This window comes from Pristis pectinata, chromosome 34 (assembly GCF_009764475.1).
Source record: "Pristis pectinata isolate sPriPec2 chromosome 34, sPriPec2.1.pri, whole genome shotgun sequence".
Classification (NCBI taxonomy): domain Eukaryota; kingdom Metazoa; phylum Chordata; class Chondrichthyes; order Rhinopristiformes; family Pristidae; genus Pristis; species Pristis pectinata.
In genome coordinates this window covers 10,602,516-10,621,084 of record NC_067438.1, presented here as the reverse complement: position 1 = coordinate 10,621,084, position 18,569 = coordinate 10,602,516, and the positions used below count along the sequence as shown (strand labels likewise).

The following is an 18,569-nucleotide window of genomic DNA, read 5'->3' as shown; positions in this document are numbered from 1 at the left end:
ACAGAGGCAATAACTACTACCTTAAAAGATTTTGGTCCAATTTCAAGTCAAACAGTCAAGAGGAAAGCAACCACAGAAGACATGATTCATTGGCCTCATTTGAACAATGAGCTTGAATCGCTGTCAAGCAAAAGCAGTTTTTGCCAAAGTTGCAGAACAAGCTACTAAAAATTCTTTTGCAGTAATGGTCATAGCCTAGTTGACCTTTAAAGAAGTACATGCAAGCTATTGTGCAAAAATGAACCATAATTTCCTCAAAATGGATTGACGTGGAACATTTGTGTACCAGAACTGAAGGCAACACAGCTATGTATCTGCCATGAAGCACTTGTTTGGGATAATGCTCCTCTGTTTTGATCTAGTGTTTCCAAATTTTGCGAAATGGAATGTGATCAAACACTCTCTCTCATTCTTTTACATATCTGGCTCAAGTGGAGCTTCCAAGATGTCAGTTAAGATAGTTAAGGAGGCTCTCAGGAAACAAGTGTTGAAAGAATATTCAAAACTGAGCTTGCAACTTTCCTGGGCCCATTTCTTTTTGAAGTACAGAACAACTCTGCACACCAGCATAGGATTTATACCTGCAGAATTCTTAATGAAGATTTGCTCAAGCAAATTTGGCTTCCAGAGTTGATAAGAATCACCTGAGTCACAAATTTCATTACATCAATCTGAACGCAGCTTCAAGCAAAGAAAGCACATTTGTGTCTTTAGGCCACGTATCAAGTAAAGTTTGGACAAGTGGAAGATAGGAACCACAGCAGGTTTGTGGAACAGGTATTTGGTTGATATTGGGGACAAAATCCAAAGTGTGCATATAGATCAATTAATCCAGTGTAAACTTTGGGAGAGAAAATCCAAGTAAGTATGACAAAGAAACAGAACCTTGTTCAAGTTCATTTCCAGAACCAAACAATCCAAAAGTTGATTCGACACCAAACATGCAAGATCAAGAAGTCTCCATAAACTGACTACTAAACCAGATTTATAGTTGTTGTTCAATATGTGCATTAAGTCACATGTATAAAAAGAGAGCAGTGCAGTGTATATTTAAACAAGGGCATATTCTCTTTGTATCCATGTATGACCCTGATTGGACAGGAGACCTATTTGGTGTACTGTTTTCCAGCAATGTAACGTTGTCAAAAAACATTCAGTCTGCCAGTTTAAAGACTCAATATATACATAGTTTAAATGCAATGCTTTGCAAATGAACTACGTACATTATGGTACAATGCTTTTGTGAAAACATTACACTGGAGCTACAGCACTGCTTCCCATTGTGGGAATCCTGAACATTATTTTATCCCAAATTCTATTGTCTCCTTCAAAAAGGCAGCATTAGGAGGGCGGATGGGAAGATCTTTTAGAACTCTTAGCTCTTCCTCTCCTAACTATTGCCATCAGCACACAAATTTCTCAGTGGCTACTTCAAACATACTTCACTAACCGTGAAACACTTCAGAAAGTCTCAAGCGAAAAGCACGAGAATTAATGCATTCAGTTCTGGGAACCACACTTCGACAGGGTTATTTATTGGTCTTTGAGAGCTGTGGTGCAGATACATCAGAATTATCCTGGGGTAAGACAGTTAAGTCATGAGAGCAAATTGCCAAGGCTAGGTTTGTATTCCTTGAATACAGAAGATTAAGGGTTATTTCATTGATTTAAGATACTAAAGGAGTTTATGGAGTAGACAGTGAAAAAGCTATCAATTTCAGATTTAAAGTTGATAGACCATTATTAGCCAAAGAAATGAAGGGAAACGATAGAGGAGAACAAAGATGAACTTCAGTCATTATCCAACTGAAGCAGAAATGAATACCCTCCTATTTCTAAGTTCACTCTCTAGAACCAGTAAACCATACTGTACTAGAAGCGTTCCAAATTCTAACAAGTTATTTTCAAGAGCAATATTGCCACTTTTCTTAAATGAGTTTTATCTATGGCTGGCAACTTTGCAGTGAGTAATTTGCATTCAAATTGGCATTTAGTTGGATACCTGCTGTCATTTTCAAGAATCACACTGCACAATTTTGCATTGTAAAACCACAAATTCTTGTCATTATTGATAGAACTTAAACTGCCTGTCCAGTCCGAGGTTTTATTTGTGTCACGTTCCCCCGCCAATCTACAGAAATCTAGTCACAACAATCTGCCTGAGAAAAGGAAAGAGTTTGGATTGTGAAATCATGTGGCACAAGAAGGATGTCATCAGCTCGTCACGCTTGTGCTGATGTTCTGAAAGAGCTCAAAAATTAGTCCTCTCCTTTATCCTTTCCCTGTAGCCCTGCAAATGTACGTTTCAAATATACATCCTAATTCCCTTTTGAATAATAATACTAAATCTATTTCTGACATCCTTTCAGGCAGTGCTTTACAGATCGTAATTCATGGCATTTTTATTCATCTTCCCACTGGTTATTTTGACAAATACTTCAAAACTATAACCTCCAGTCAGTGACCTCTGAATATGCATAAATTCACTGCCAAATTCCTTGTATACACTGGCACAGGAGTACTTCATTGACTGTAAGGTGTCTTAGGACTGCTTGAGATTGTGAAAGGGACTTTATAAACGCATTAAATATAGAACAGTACAGCACAGGAACAGGCCCTTTGGCCCACAATGTCTGTACTGACCACGAAGCCAAATCAAACTAATCCTATCTGCCTGCATATGATCCACATCCCTCATTTCCTTCATGTTTATGTGTCTGTCTAAATGCCTCTTAAACACCACTATTGTATCTGCTTCCACCACCATCTCTGGCTGGGAGTTCCAGGCACTTGCCCCAAACTTTTCCCCTTCCTCACCTTAAAGCAATGTCTTCTAGTATTTGACATTTGTACCCTGGGAAGGAGACTATCTATTGTTTCTTCCTTTTGCAATGCAATCAGCAACCCCGGATGAGGTGGGAAATGGGACAACAATCCCACGTACATCCTTGATAAATACACATATTATTTTTTCAATAATCCACTTTCCACGAAACAGCCGAAACTGGAAGAACACTGCTGCCTGCAACAGAGAAACAAGCTCCTGGAGGAACTCTGAACATCAAGAAGCATCTGCAGAGGCAAAGGTATGGTTGACACTTTGGGCCTTGCCTTTTGACTGCTACAACCTTCCAGTACTTTTACACGCTTTTAACTCTCGGTTCATGTACATACCAGATTTTCTTCAACCCATCATTAGCTGATGTGCTCTCAGTCTGGAATAAACTTCCTTAAAGCTCTCTGCTTCTCTTTCCTTCGAACCAATCTCTCTGCCCTTCATTGGCATGGTACCAATCTTTGGCTGGATTAATTTTGTAAAGTGTTCAGGACAGTTTATTATTCTTCAGGCATATATAAATGCAAATTGAGTCAATCAGGAATTGAGCTTGTCACTTTTCCTTTTGAGGATGTGTTCAGTGTTCTTATTAGGTCCTATTGCCTAATATCATCGTGATTATTCTCCGAATTTACATTTGTTATTAACATATCTACCAAGCAGAACCACTTTGTTTAATGTGTGTAATTTGGCTGCCACATTTCTCAGATAAAAAGACTGACTACCCTTTTAAAAAGTATTTCATTGGCTGAAAATCACTTTAGGGGTGCCCTGAGGGCATAGGTGGATGCAAGATAAATAATCAATTCTTTCCTCATCACAAGACATACATAAATTACCAGCATCATCTGCTCTCATATTCTTAACCGTTTCTCTCCCAACAATTATCTATACCACCCACCAGCACACCCCACAGCCCCAACTATTACCAGCTCCAATCCACCACCATGGATAATCTACCCCATTCCTTAGGTTATCTATGATGTGCCCACACTCTTTCCAGTAAACTACCACAATTTCATCTATTTACTTCCCAGTTATCTGCATCATGCCAACCTCATCTTGATCATCCACATCATCCAACCCAATACCAATCATCAGCACCGCTGCATTGGAAAACATATGCTTTGGGAAAACAGACATCTTGGATTCATTTTACATAAACTAATAAAAACTGTCCAGGCGACACTTAATTTCCTTCCTTAAGATTTTGAAAACTCATCCCGGTGCTTTAATGTGGATGGGAACTTAATCTCCAAAGTGGTTCTGATAGCTCGCTTGAAATCCAGCATATCCACAGGAACGGGGACTTCAGTTCCGGGACACCAACAGAAATCATACTTCGGGTCCAAGAGAAGTTGAGTCTTAGGGTCCAGGAATCCAACAGTGGTCCAAGCTTTGGGTTTAGATCAGTCAGGGCTCAGAAATCCAAATGGTTGTCTGAGCTGCAGAGGGAAGAGTCCTCAATATCAACAGGAGTGAAGATTTTAGAGCTTGGGAGACTAATAGACACGGCTTTCCACCAAAGGAATAAAAAGGTGCAAAATTGCATTTTGAAAGGTCATAAGTCAATCTTCTCTTTTGCAGAATTATAAGGATATGTGCTTCTAGTTGTCAGAACCAGATTATCTAGTTGGAGAAAACAACACGATATGGGCTTCTATATGCAGGCACCAAGAGTTGGGTTTCTAGATGATGACGTGTCAAAACTTTAGTTGAAATATCAGGCAGAGTTGGAATTCTAGCATGAGTACCAATCAGAAGTCCAGATACATGTTTCACAGAACAACAGGAGTTTGACTTCCAGTTAGAATATCCAATTGGTTTTGTAGCTGGAGAAGCCAAGTGCGATAAGGGGAAACGAGCAGTTAAATTCTAGTTTGACTGACCATCTGGAATTAGGCTCTTAATTTAAGTGATCCAGGATTTTAGCTTGAGACCAGCAAGATTTGTTTTATATGTTGAGAACCCGTAGCTGCTGGAATTCTAGTCTGAGAGACCGTCACAGTTGATGGCCTTGTTTAACTGATCATGAGGAGTTAGGGATTCTAAACTTGTGGTTAGCAGGATTTGGGTGCCCAATGAGACAATGAACTGGAATTAAGACATCTAGTTCAAGGGAACAGCAAGACTCGAGCTCCTAGTTTGAACACAGTCTCAGATCAATTGTTGAAATTATTTTCAAAAATATCTCAAATGGAAACACTGATTGCCTGCCATTCAGGTGGCTGAAACCAAACAGATCTAAACTAAGTTACTGTGAGGGGCATTAATTTATGAACACAAAAGTATACATCCAATACATCTCATCTTCATCTATTCTTTTGCTGAAAAATTCTCCTCTAAAACAAATCAATTGTGACTTAGTGGAAACTGTCATAAGGTTGTAGGTTCAGTTCCCACTCCAGGAACACACAATCTGGGCTGAAATACTGAGGGAGTGTTGCACTGTGGCAAGTAATTCTTTGAGATAAGACATTAAACTGAGGCACCAACCAGCCTCTCTGGTAAACGTAAAAGAACGGATCACAGAATTTCAAAGCAGAACAGGGAAAATCTCCCTGATGTCTCGGCCAATTTATCCCCAGCCAACATCACAAATACAGATTATCCAGTCATTATCACCTATCTGTTTATCAACAGGGTACTTGGGGATGGCCCGAGGTTATGAAATGCAAATCCCTTATTTTAAGTAAATGAATGAGAGAAGGAATTTTAAATGAACCTGTTTTGTGCCAGTGCATTTTAGCACCACTGTATAATCTCTGGTTGTCTGATTAAATATAAAGGAACACTTCCAATATCTATAAACCACTAAGTGAGATCTGGTCTGTTGCTTTGCATTAGAGGCTCGAGACACATGTGAATTACAAAAGGCAGATGACCTCAAGAGTCTCACTAGCACTGCTGAATTTGGCTCAAATTCTCCTGGGGGAGGGGTGTGTGTAGACGGAGAAATGCACACGTCCTTCCTGCTGAATTGAAGCAACAAGAACCAAATGCCATCCAAATTGTACCAAATGTAAGCATCAGCCAGGAATGAAATTAATAGCCTTATAAATGAAGATTTCAGTCAAACCCACTCTCCACATAACTACAGATTTTTATGAACTGTACAATTTTCTGTTATATTTATTTATATATTATTTATATTTATATCTCAAACGTTTTCCTTTTCTTTCTCACACAGTAGGCCATTTAAACACGGCACAAGTAAAAAAGTGCAATGAAAAATATACCACTCATTAAGTGCATCGAGATCCAGGCATTGTCCACAGCCCTTGGACTCAGGAGTGTTCGTGCATGGATGACGATAGGATATAAAATAATTATTAATAGTTAAAATTGGTTTTCATTTCCGCTGCTTTGCCAGCTCCATCCCACTGTGAGCACGCTTGAGCAGGGGAAAGTGGGGGGGAAGGGAGAGGAGAGACGGTTAAGTAGTGGGTAGGAGAGATGTCTTGCACCTGACCTTGCTTCCACCCCCCTACCCCCGCTGCAGCCCCCTTTCCCCTTGCATCAGTGGCCGCTGGCATTACGGAATTCGCCGTTTTCAGTGATCTGGAGGCGCGGCGGAGGGTGCGATGACGTCACGCCATTCAGCTGGGTCTCGCTGCACCGGTCTTTCATGTGAGTTAGGGTACTCATCAGCCGGGAGTTGGTGGCCCCCATCGTTGAGAGCTGCCTCTCCTAAACAAAACAAATAAAATATAAAAAGGGAAGAAATCCACGTTAAAGCCACAGCATCCATCGCCAAGGAGGGCGAACCCCTCTGTACCTTGGAGCAACCAAGCCAAGTCCTCAAAACAGCACACGAGGCAGTAAATTTATAATCAGGGACAAGAGGCATTAAAGAATATATTCGTTAATAAAGAATTCCAATTTAGCTGTGTGCACAAACTCATTGCATTGTTTAAATACTCCAAATTATTTGACTAGAAAATTGAATATTTATAGCTTCAAGTGACATTTTGAGCAGGATTTAAGGATGCTTTTGCCAATCTGTTCAAAACCATTCCATGACAGGTGGAAAGAATCGTAGCTGACACCACTAGGGCTCAGACTTTTGTATGTGGGCTCTATGCAAATCAGCTTTGAGCCACAGATGTGGAACAAATTCTTGAAGGTTGGGAGGTGGCTGGACAGATGGAATATCAAGTGGTGGGAGTAAGCAAGGTCAAAGAAGAGAAATAGCTTCTCTGCTATGTGTAAAGGGGCAGCAAAGAGGAAGCAGACAGAACCATGAGGCATCTGTTGCCAGTTTAACAGTAGGAAATGAATACAAATTTAAAATAAATAAAACAGCAAAGGGAAGAGAATGGGGCATGTTTTAAAATTTAGATAGCCTGATTGGAGGGCTGGACTTTAATAAGACCAAACAGAATGGGTAGCGTGCTCGCTGCAGGATTTTGGCTGGATGATTCTAGGGTACGAGGACATTTCATAGCATCAAGAATCAAATCTACCAACAATCTACAACATCTTTGCTTTCACATCCCAGTGCAGTGTGCTCCTTCATGGTGGCCTGAGCTTCGGAACCATTAGTGTTAATTAAAGTCCTGAATAATTACGCAATGGGCAGGGCTTGCTTTCAGCACCAATTCCAATTGAACAAAATGTCTGGTGTTCCTCCTTGCTCGTTGAATGAGAGTTCTAGTGTCAATCTCACATCGCCGTCTCCTCCCATAACATGCAAATGATAAACCAGCAGACTGACTCTGTCTGAGTATCGACTTAAAACAAGCACATGAAACAAATCTTATCACTCTCCCCTTTACACAGGCTGTGAAATCCCCTTTACCTGTTGCAGGTTACTTTGACCTTTTGTTGGATTAAATCAATAACTGATGTGGCAGAGGAATTAAAATCAAATGCAAACTCATTATCTCCCTATTGTCTAATATTTAAAACCAAAGGTCTTAGTTTGCATTAAAACAGAATTACTTGGGATCTATAACAATGCACATGTTAGTTTCCTGTCCTCTCTTTACCTTCACCCTTCTACTGCCTTTTTGGATGTTGCCATGCTCTATGCTTGCATGGGAAAACAATAGGTGGCGATGACCTGCTCTAATGCCTGGCTTGTAACTGAGTGGCAGAGGGCAATGTTATTGGGTGGGATTCATTCCTTCTGCTGATGACTGCCTGGGAAGCTGGAAACCACCAATCCATGCCCCCTCCACCCCCCACCTGACCGAGTTTCTTTTCAGTCTGCCATCATCTTGGCTACTGGGGATCACCAGAGATGACGAGGACTAACTAGTTACCCTACCCTGGCAGTGCCACTCTGGGATAGAGTTGAGACTTAGGAAAAGCATTGACCATATTTACAATAATATCCTCCTGCTCACCCAACCTTGTGCCCTGCTTCTCAGTGCTTGCCCTCTGCAGATCCCTCAGCACCCTCCCCAGCCCCCAACATTTTTAACCATTCCTCACCATGGTTAAAATGATCAATCTGTTGGTTAGAACTTGTCAATGGAAGATGCCCAATTCTAGCCACCACATCCCTCATCCGTGCAAACTGAAATCCTACAGAGCCTTGGCCACTGATTAAGTCAATAAGATATGGTGGTTGCTTAATATCTCCCTGTACAAAATGAAGGAGTCAATGGTGAATGACAGTTGCTTTTAAACTTCACTCACAATTAAATAGGTGTAATGCCGAGCAGGATGCAAAAGCTCTGTTCATCTTAACCTGTGGGTTTCCTGTCTGGCAAGTAGAGTTAAAATGGACCTCTGAAGCACCTGGATCTCCTTGTGGGATACACCAAGTTTAGGTGTCCTTGGTGGTAATGGTGGGGGTACCGTAGCTTGGACCACAAACAAACAAGAAGACACAGCACAGAGAATGAAAGGCTTCAACTTGTGACAGAATGGAAATCATGCAAACATAGCAGGAGCAAAGCATAATATAATGCAAGATAACAGCACAATCTTCTTTTGCCTTCTGTGTCTTGTTACCTTGCATTCCTCTCACACCCCAAATCTCACACCCTCTCTCTCCTTATTGGTTCGGCTTTTTTGAATGTACTTGGCTGGGGACTGGGGTGTGCTGTAGATCAGCCTGAAAGGTTGAACTGCTTACCGAGCAAGTGTTAAGCCATACGGTGTGCACATCGCAGCCAGTTTTGTGAAGTACCGTCACCTGACAACTGGGATTCATAGTCCAAGCTGGATGGGTCTAAGTCACATAGATGAAAGTTTGAGGTCGAAATCAAGTTAGTCCCACCATTACTCAATCATTATTGCACTACCAGTTAAGTGGAGAATAGGTTGTCAGGTAGAATTAAGGAGAGTCCCATGTGAATCTGAAGGAATTTGGTGAACAAAATGAGTTCATAGCAAAATTTCATATCTTCTCTCTGGTAATATAGTGGTGATTATTGTATGTTGGTTGGATTTTTGCCCAAAATTGCATTATTGATGCACTGATAGCGAGGTTAACAGGGATGTTCCATAATGGGCAAAGATGTGTTTATGCATAGCATGTTATTTATGTATGTAAATCTACATGCGTTCATAAGTGCATGCTTGTATGTATGTATATGATGGTTAATCCAATGCAGCAAAGCACTACCTCTGTCCCACAACCTTCTGTCAATGACCATTTCAGACTCCCCAGACGCTGAAACTGGTTTTTTGCCTTGGTGATGGAGGGCCACACTGTTGAGAAGCAGTGGTAACTGTTGGTAGCAGGACCTTACAGTGGGCTTTCAACTCACCAAACAGGCACTTTTGTTGAGTTTCACAGTGGCTAGCCACAAAGTATGGATTAGCCAAAACCAGTGCAGAAAACCAGAGTAGGAAAAATGGAAGCAAAAGTGGTCCTTTAATATATTTTATAAATTTTGCCCATTATAAAAGGTGGAGGAGATGCATAAAACAATGAGCTCTACTCAAACAGTGCTTCCCACAATGATATACATAGTTCATTCTTCGACATGTCAAATCAACAGAGCATGATCTTTGCTTGAGAGATATCCTCAGATGCCAACAAAAGACACTGGATGCCATGTGATGCAAAGGAAAATGATGACAACACAAGGTGATCAACTGTAATAACAGAAACTTTTTAAGGTACAATTGAACAATGATGGACTGGACTTGCCGTCCTGCCAATATGAGAAGACTCAATGATCTAGGCCGATCTTCTGAGCCATCCTCAAACTAGCTTGAAAGCACCTGCGTTCCACCACTGTTTGAAAAATGCCTTGTGTTCGAAAAGATACTGAGCTGATGGTGGAACATGCAAACCCAGTAAAGACACGGTAAACTTCAATGAAGCAGCAATGAAAGTAAAATAAAAAAATATGCACGTATGATCATAAAGTGAAAGTGGAATCACAACCAAGACACTGCATAGCTTTCCAATATTCACTTACAATGGCCAACATTTTAACCTGGGGGGCTAATACATCAGCTTTCAGCCAGACTGTCATCAAGGACACATCAAGATTGGGATCAGAAGGTTCAAATGTTAACCCATTTAACCTATCTGATGTCACCTATTTGTCTAGAATTGAGCTGTAAGTTACCCTTCGATCAAACTTCCCCTGCTCCACTCTACTGGTAGGCCAGTTCAAAACAGGCAGGTGTTGGGTTGCACCTAATTCTCTGCTGTTCTGTTTGTCCACTCCTGCTAGCTTCTGAATTTGAAGGAATTGGTTCCACAACATCCCGTCAGGTATTTCGCAAGGCTTCAATATTAGAAGGGAAGTACTGACTTGGACAGCAACGCAGACTGCAGCAGCTGGCAAGTTGTTTTTTAAAGGACTTAAATTAAGTTGCGTGACCTCTCTGATGTTTGTTACATGGTGCTGTCTCTTTTAGCCGCTGCCAGTGTGCCACTCATTAATTTAACAAGAAGTTCTGCGAAGGAGTACAGAGAGATTTTTGGGAATTTATCAGCTCAATTCTGATAAATTGTAACAGTTATTTTTTCTTTGAGTTACATTAACTCACTTGTCTGGCTAAGAACTGAATGTACTCATACCCAATGATATCCAACAGAAAATGCTAAATTGGCAAGATAGAATGGCAAGTTGCAACTCTATCATTGGTCATACAGGAAGACTTTATAGATAGCACAACACAGTAAAAAAACACTTTTTTTTAAAAGGCAAAAGAAAACTCAAGCCAGGCAGTACAACTACTGGGCAACAGACTGAAAGCTGACACACATGCAGTACAGACAGAAATCTAGCTTCAACACAACATCTTGGACACACCTTTTCAGAAACTTTCAACCTAACAGGATACAATGAAGTTAATGTTTTGTTGGATTGGTCTGTGTTTTTTTAAAGAGGTAAGCCACAGCCCCAGTCCCCACCCTCAACTCAATGAGACCTCTTGCCTCGCCAAATCTCCTATAGTTGGGAGCAAAGGGAAGATGGAAATGTCTGTGACTCCATCAGCTGATGGGGATGAGTGGAGGCCTGATTATACAATTGAGATGGATTAACTTCACACTGCCTCCAATGTTTAATCTGCCTTCCCTCCCCCCAAAACTCCATGGGACCTGCTGCTGAAGGGTCGCCATGTACTTGGTCAGACCAGGTGATAAACTGATATTATTTTCTTTTAGGGTGAGTACAAAAAACAAGAGTACAATATAAATGTTCTTCATTAGGGACCATTCGAGAATTCATCTGGCCTAGGTGAAAAGGTTTTTCATTTCTTTTCTTAAGGATCATTCACAACTGAAAGAGGCAAAAGAAGTGCCGTAAAACCTAGTTTTTTTAAAAGATTTCTGAATCCAATATTTCTGGTTGGATCTGCAAGTTGGATCTGGAAATCCATTCATAAGCTTAACCCTGCCTCTCCTAAATTATTCCTTTGTTGCTTCTTGGGATGATACAACAATACTTAGTGATGTGTCTGATTTGGAAGTTGCATTGTTAGGCAACAATGACCCAGAGATGTGGGCCTCTGGGATCCCCAGAGGTAATAAATTTCATTACAGCCATCCAAAGTAGGTCACATGAGGCTCACATTAGTTTGGACTAAGGGAATTGGTCTGTGCAAGCTGTGACTCTGAGTGGCACACATTGGCAAACCTTTATACCAAGATCAATTTTTAGAGACATTTAACCTTCTGCATATTAAACTGAAAGCTAGCGACACAACATGGGATGTCTATGAATTTTTTAAAATGGCAAGATGCAGGTTATCTGGGAAATACTGGTTGAGACAAATGGACACAAGCACAGAAACTCACACACGCACAGAGGCAAACACAAAAAAAAGCCACACAATCTCACAATGACTTTTCAGACAAATTTGAAAAGAAATTTTTGTGCAGACAAACCTTTCTTGTCTTAGCTTAAGACTCTCTGATGGACAATCAGTCCAGGGGCCACAGATGATCTCGGTGTAGTGGCTGCACCAAGTAAGATGGCGACCTCAGTATTACGAACTCTTCGGGAAAGACTTCCCTAACTTTCTCCTCACCCACCCCACTGAGCCCCAACCTCAAATAGGACTCTGCAAAATAAAAAGTTTTTACCCCTTCTTCAAGAAGAGGCGTTTTGAGCTACAATGCTTATTAATAAGTAAACCTTCTCCATTTCTTGTTTTAATGGTGGGGAAAAGGCAAAATTGCAAGAGGTCCATGAGAACATTCACACACGAAGATGTTGTGTAGATTTGATTTCTGACAGCTCTGAAATAGCTGGCCTGCTGGAGATGTGCAACAAGATCCAATTTCTGCCCTTTTATTCCCCAGTACACACAAATGGTCACTGCCAATTTGAGACTGGACCACCGTGAATAATGGCCTGTGTTTCATTTTGTACAGAGTACCAGTTATTCCACCTTCGACAAGAAAACCAAGAAAGCGTGTAGAGTACCCCCGTCAGCCTGTACACAGCAACTCAATGGAAATTGGAACTTTTCACACATTTCCACGACCTTCAGATCTTCTGAAAGCCAGGGATACTGCAGCTTAAAGGATTTTCTCCCTCTTTCTCGTACCTTATGTTTCGCTGCCCTCAATTGTCGGAGGTAAAGGCGGCGTAAGACACCGTTCCAGCCAAGGTTCGCTAGTCGCCTCCGAGTCGGTCAACAAGGCCCTCACGGTGCGACCATCTCCCCTGCCCCCTTCTGTTTGTAAACGGAGCATTCTTTCCCTCACCCGGCTAGCAATGCACTGTGTAATTTAAACCACCAGTCCACTGTATTACCCCACTTACCAGGTTCTATGGGGAGGGGGTGGGGGTGGATTTTGAATTCAATTTATATATAAATATATATATTTATAAAAATTTAATTGTTCACCCTGTTTGCCCTCCCATTCCCTCCACCCATTCCTCTTCCCTCCCTAACCCATCAAGCCAATTTGAGAGTTCTTTTCACGGCACAGGTTATCTACCAGAATGGAAGTGATAGCACCACCCTCATAAGTCCTGTGCCAACGTAAGCCAAAGACATTGTGACGTCAGACCAGTTGCTGACCCCCTCCCCCTTCCACACTGAACTCGAAGTGGCGGCCGTGGCGGCGCATGTGGCGGGGGTCTCCACGAAGCTTTGCCTCGATTCGGTTCGAAGCGAAGTACTTGGCACGGTGAGAGCGAGGTGGCTGGGCAACGGACGGGGCCGGGAAACCATTTTGGCTTTTTTTGAAGGAATGCTCCATTGACTTCCAGAGGGGGGGATTTTGAAATGCGTGAGGGAGGCAGATTAGAGAAAAGTTGGGGTGAGGGGAGGAGGGTGTGAAAGAATGAAAAGGAGAAAACAGGAAAGAAGGAAGAGAAAAAGAAATTTACACATGTAGTTCCAATAAGATCAGCAACTGTTCAGATTGGCACAATTTCCATACCACAAGAAGGGATATTGCGTAAGAGGCGCGCGCGCACGCGCACGCACACACACACACACACACACACACACACACACACACACACACACAAACACACCTGTAAATATATAGCTACAGCAATAAATAAAAGCACCAATGTTAGTTATTAGATACCATATCACCAAAGTACTTGTACTGCTTTAACATTGTCCTTACAGTACAGGTTGCAAAACCACTGCAGAACTCTGGTCATTATGACAGACACAATGCCAGCTGCTTGACCCTCCCTGGAAGGTTTTAACTTATACAGCTGGACTGGGATCCCACTATGGGATTTACAACCTACTTGCTACTGCAATGCAGAGCAAAAAAAACAGAGCTGGCATCCCACAGTATGGGATTTATAACTCACCTGCCACTGTGATGCAGAGCAAAAAGGCAGGGCTGGCAACCCATGGTGTAGGATTTAGACCCCAATCTACTACTGCAGAGCAGAGCAAAACTCCGGGGGGGGGGGGGGGGGGGTGGGGGTGGGGGAAGCGGGGTGTTGATCCCGCCAGATTGCATATTAGGTTAAAAATCGGCCCATCTGCTGCATTTACGGCAATGGCACAACTTTTCCAAACTGTGGTCGGGCCTTGCAGCTTGGAGCAGTTCCCAAGCCAAATGTGCTAGAAATACCCGGCGAGTCGAGCAGCATCTGCGGGCAATCATAAATCTGACGTTATCACCACGACGTCAGCACCCCAACTACGAGTGTTTCCAGCACGTTCCTCACCTTCCACGCGCCGCATAATTTTCCAGAAACTTCTCTCCCGCGCCTCTTTCTCTCCGTATCTCAGAACACTCCCCACCCACTTTCTCCCACTATTATTTTTAATTCCCAAGGACTTCTCCGTGGCCGCAGGGCGTTGGTGGAAGCGCTGCCCTACATGCTGCAGTGCACCGCTCTGCCATCGACGGCCGCCGACCCACTTCCCCCCACCTTCACGCGGGCGCACTATGGAATAGCCGAATCACCCAATCAGAGATTGCCCCCGCCGCATGGTAACCGATGACGTCAACCGCAGGCGCAGCGCTGATAGGTTCAAATGGGCGGGAGTTCTCAGTCCGCCTCATGCTCTTGGACGGGCTTCCATCCAGAAGGTTGTGCGGTGAACGGATGACGACCAATCCACCATTTATGGTGGTGCCCGCAGGTTAGTCTGCTTGCAAGCAAACTCCATCCATATGGCCAGATGAAGCCCGTTGTCCTCCCAAATCGGGGGAAGCTTGTCAACCAAATGTGCTTGCCCACTCTGGCTTCACCTTGTGAAAGATATTCCTTTGTCCTATCCATTCCTCCTCAACCTTCTCTGTTACTTAAAACTAGCTTGTTCTTACCTCTTTCTCACCTCTAACCAAGAAACATTAACCGTTTTTTCTCTCTACAATTGCTGCCTATCCTACTGAGTTTTTCCCTCTTTGACCTGAAACATTAACTCTGTTTCTCTTTCCACAGATGCTGCCTGACCTGCAGAGCGCTTCCAGCACTTTTTTCTCTTTTGGTGACAATTGGTGGGGGTCTTGAGTCCAGCTGAGTGAGATGCGAAACTGGTGATCGTACCCCCTTTCTCCTTGCCCTGTAGGAGGCTGGGTAGGGTAAAAATTAGGTGCAGTGTGTCATTTTCCACATGGACAAAGAATATAGCTGTATTCTAAACAATTTTCCAAGGGACAGAATGCATAACTAATGGTTGAATTGTTACTGATTCCTTGTCACCACCTCCCTCACCTTTGCCTGTGGTTTGAGTTATCAGCACCTCATTTTACCAAAAGTAAATCTCCCAGCAACATAGCAGTTTTAGTTTGCACATGGATACAGGTGAATAGGTAGTGCATAATGCAGAATGGATAATATTGTAAAAAAAAATGCTACGTATATGCCCCATCTGTTTTAGTTCTCGGCTTTATGATAAGGATGGGGAGAGGATCAATGAGAGGTGAGTATGTCCAATTGGGGTCAGTATCTAAGATGAATTCCTGCTCCTGAACAACACCTTCTGTATTGCTATACTGTGAAAGTACACACAGGAGTGCATACAGATGGTGGCCAACCTCTCAAGTTGTGGATGAGCCTGCCTCTGGAGCGAGAGCATGGTCTCTGCAGCAGGTGAAAGATTTTTTCCACCTTAGGAGTGAGGTCTTGCACTGCTGCTTTCACCAATAGTGCATTGGTTAAAATCCCGTGGAACATTTGAGTTGTGCCAAGCCAAGTGTGCTGATCGGGATACAGAAAGTGCATCAAGCAAATTGACCCACAATGATTCTAAGAGAAATTGGGATTGAAGAATGCAAACCACCATCACAACTGCTTTGACCCTCAGTCATGCATTTTGACTGTGATAACCCTGACAAAGTTCAAAATACTTCACTCTACAGATAATGAGTTCTTGATTTATGAATACTCAATTTGTGAACGATCGTTTAAACACCACAAACTCTATGGGATATGTGTCTTCAATTTACAAAGCTATTTTTTGCCATCACAAAAGATCATCACTCGCCATGTGCAATCTATTTCATGCAACCTTTTCAATTTACAAAATTTTGCTGAAAGGAGCATTTTCTAGGAGAGTGTCCCCTTCATATATTGAGGAATTATGGTAATTTCAGTCAGGAAGATTGAAGGAACCGATTGGAATTGAGCTTCATTTGCTGGGTGCCTAGAGAAAGTGATGAGCACTTAATGCCTAAATAAATAATTACAAAATCAGTGCTCAGATTACTGGGGGCAAGAACGGGCTGGATCGGGAATAAAATTCCCCTCACTCGTTGCAGCGCCTGGCCAACAAAATGGCCACCCGCTCCCTTCACCCACCTTCTCCAAAGATTGAAAGTCAAAAATGTATCCTTGGAAAATGTATAATAGACTAACACATATCCCTTCCAGGCTATAAAGGAGTTATTGCATCCAGTGTGCCCACTAACCAGCCTTCCCCTGATCCACAAAGACCCAGCTAGTTTTCTTCAAAAAAAACCTAAACGTGACTAGTCCATATTCAGTAAATGTGTTAGAATATCGGTCTGAAATATCATGGCAGTGCAAGCAAACTGAAATAATCTGAAAGAGGTTTGGTCTCAGAAGTGCAATGAGCTGCAGGAGAAAATGACCTCTACTTCAGGAGTCAAACTCTCACTTGAGAAGACTCATCACAATGTACAGTGGACCTGTGTATTCATCTGTGAATGGGTTATACACTTCCACAATCTCCATTGATGCTTTTCTGCAAACTGGACTAGAAGAGATCTTCCCAGGGACAAGCAGAGTTAGAAGCAGACCACAGAAACCATGTAGTTGGGGTTAGAATTCATGCTTTCCAGTGCTAAGATAAAGTGATTTTTTTTTCCTGAAAAGCTGCAGCATTTTGGTAACTTTGGGCAGACTGCAGAGAATCCTCGTCAGCATTTATCATGGTCCAGACGAGAAAATAAGGTAGGGGGATTGATGGTTCACTTCATGCCAATGTCTACCCTTTCAGTTCTTGAGTTGGAAGATTATGGATTCAATTCCCATTCCAAAGACTGGAGGACAGAAGTTAGACAGGCACTTGAATGCAGTTCTGAGGGTATGTTGCACTGTTGGTGGTGCTGACATTGAAACAAGGCTCCATTTATTCTTGCAGTTGGGTGTGTTTTTAAAAATCCCATGATGTAACCAGAAGGTTCTTCTCAGTGCCCTGGACAAAGTTTGTGTGCCAACCATCACTGAGATATTACCTGGTTGTGGACTGAAATATCACCTGGTCATTCTGGGATCTTGCTGGGATGAGCCTCTGGAGGTTACTCAAGCTATCATACTCCAAAATATCAGTTTAGGTCATGAAGTTGACCTTAGAAAATGCAAATTCCTTCAGCAATGAAAGACAAGATGACCTCTGTAGTGGCTTTTATTTTGGAACTGCTCCCACTCCATCACATCAACCTTGATGAGTAATGTGAGTCAGTGCAAATGACCAGTGAACTACTGAGGAAGTGGTGAGTAGCAGAAACAGGTTCCAGCACAGATTTCAGGATGCCAAGCTTTAGCACTACAGGGTATAGTCAGACTGCCCTGTTTTAGAATTCACTTTCCGGATTTCAGCCTTGCATTCATTTTCCATTCCCTGGAAGTCCGATACAACTGGGGCAGTCAACTGGATATTTAAGGTCAGACCAGGAAAGAACTGCTGGTTTCTTCCTCAAAAGTGGACCATTTGGAATTTTTACATTGAACCTTATGGCCATTTTTACTGAAACCAGATTTTTATTCCTTTTTTTTAAAGGACTACCTTGGTGGGATATGAATTTGCAATTTCGGGATTGCTGGTTGAGTAACAACTTCGATACCTCAACCCTGTTCTGGGCACATTATCAGTCTTGGGACTTCTAAGAGAGAATGCTGGAGATTTTTCAGCTGTGAGGGAAATTATTTGGAAGGTGACCACACGGAAATATCTATGGATGATTTGCATTATAACAGTCTCAACAATACAAGTTAATTTCACTTCAGAGCAACACTGCAGTCATAGTGCGAATGTAAATTCAGATTTTATCTAGCGTGTGGACTTGTGCTAACAAAAGCTCAGAGAAAGCAGTCATGTACCCCTTCATTCTTAGTTGGTTTACACTACTGATTCTCTATACAGGTTTAATCTACATGCAAAACTGAGAATCCCTGCCACCAGGATTAGAATTCTCGTGTGAACATACACTTGGGGAAACAATTCACACAAAGAGCGATCTACACTTGGATATCAGATTGAGGTAACATCTTAGATAAATGATCAGCATTTATCACAAATAGGTTTATCATGAGCCTCATCTTTAGTCAGCCACCAGTCCCTGTAGTACTCCTGTCTACCAACCGATGGCATCATTGTGTTGTTTCTGAGTATGATTCTAAATCCGATGTTG

At 42.3% G+C, this 18,569-nt stretch overlaps 1 protein-coding gene across 1 annotated transcript in view; it reads right to left on the bottom strand.

Annotated features, from left to right (window-relative positions):
• The window catches only part of LOC127585866 (ras/Rap GTPase-activating protein SynGAP-like), a 469,283-nt gene that overhangs the window by 35,981 nt on the left and 414,733 nt on the right, over positions 1-18,569 (bottom strand). Inside the window, 1 exon segment of the mRNA XM_052043571.1 lies at positions 6,376-6,526. Coding sequence (XP_051899531.1) covers positions 6,376-6,526 — 151 coding nt within the window.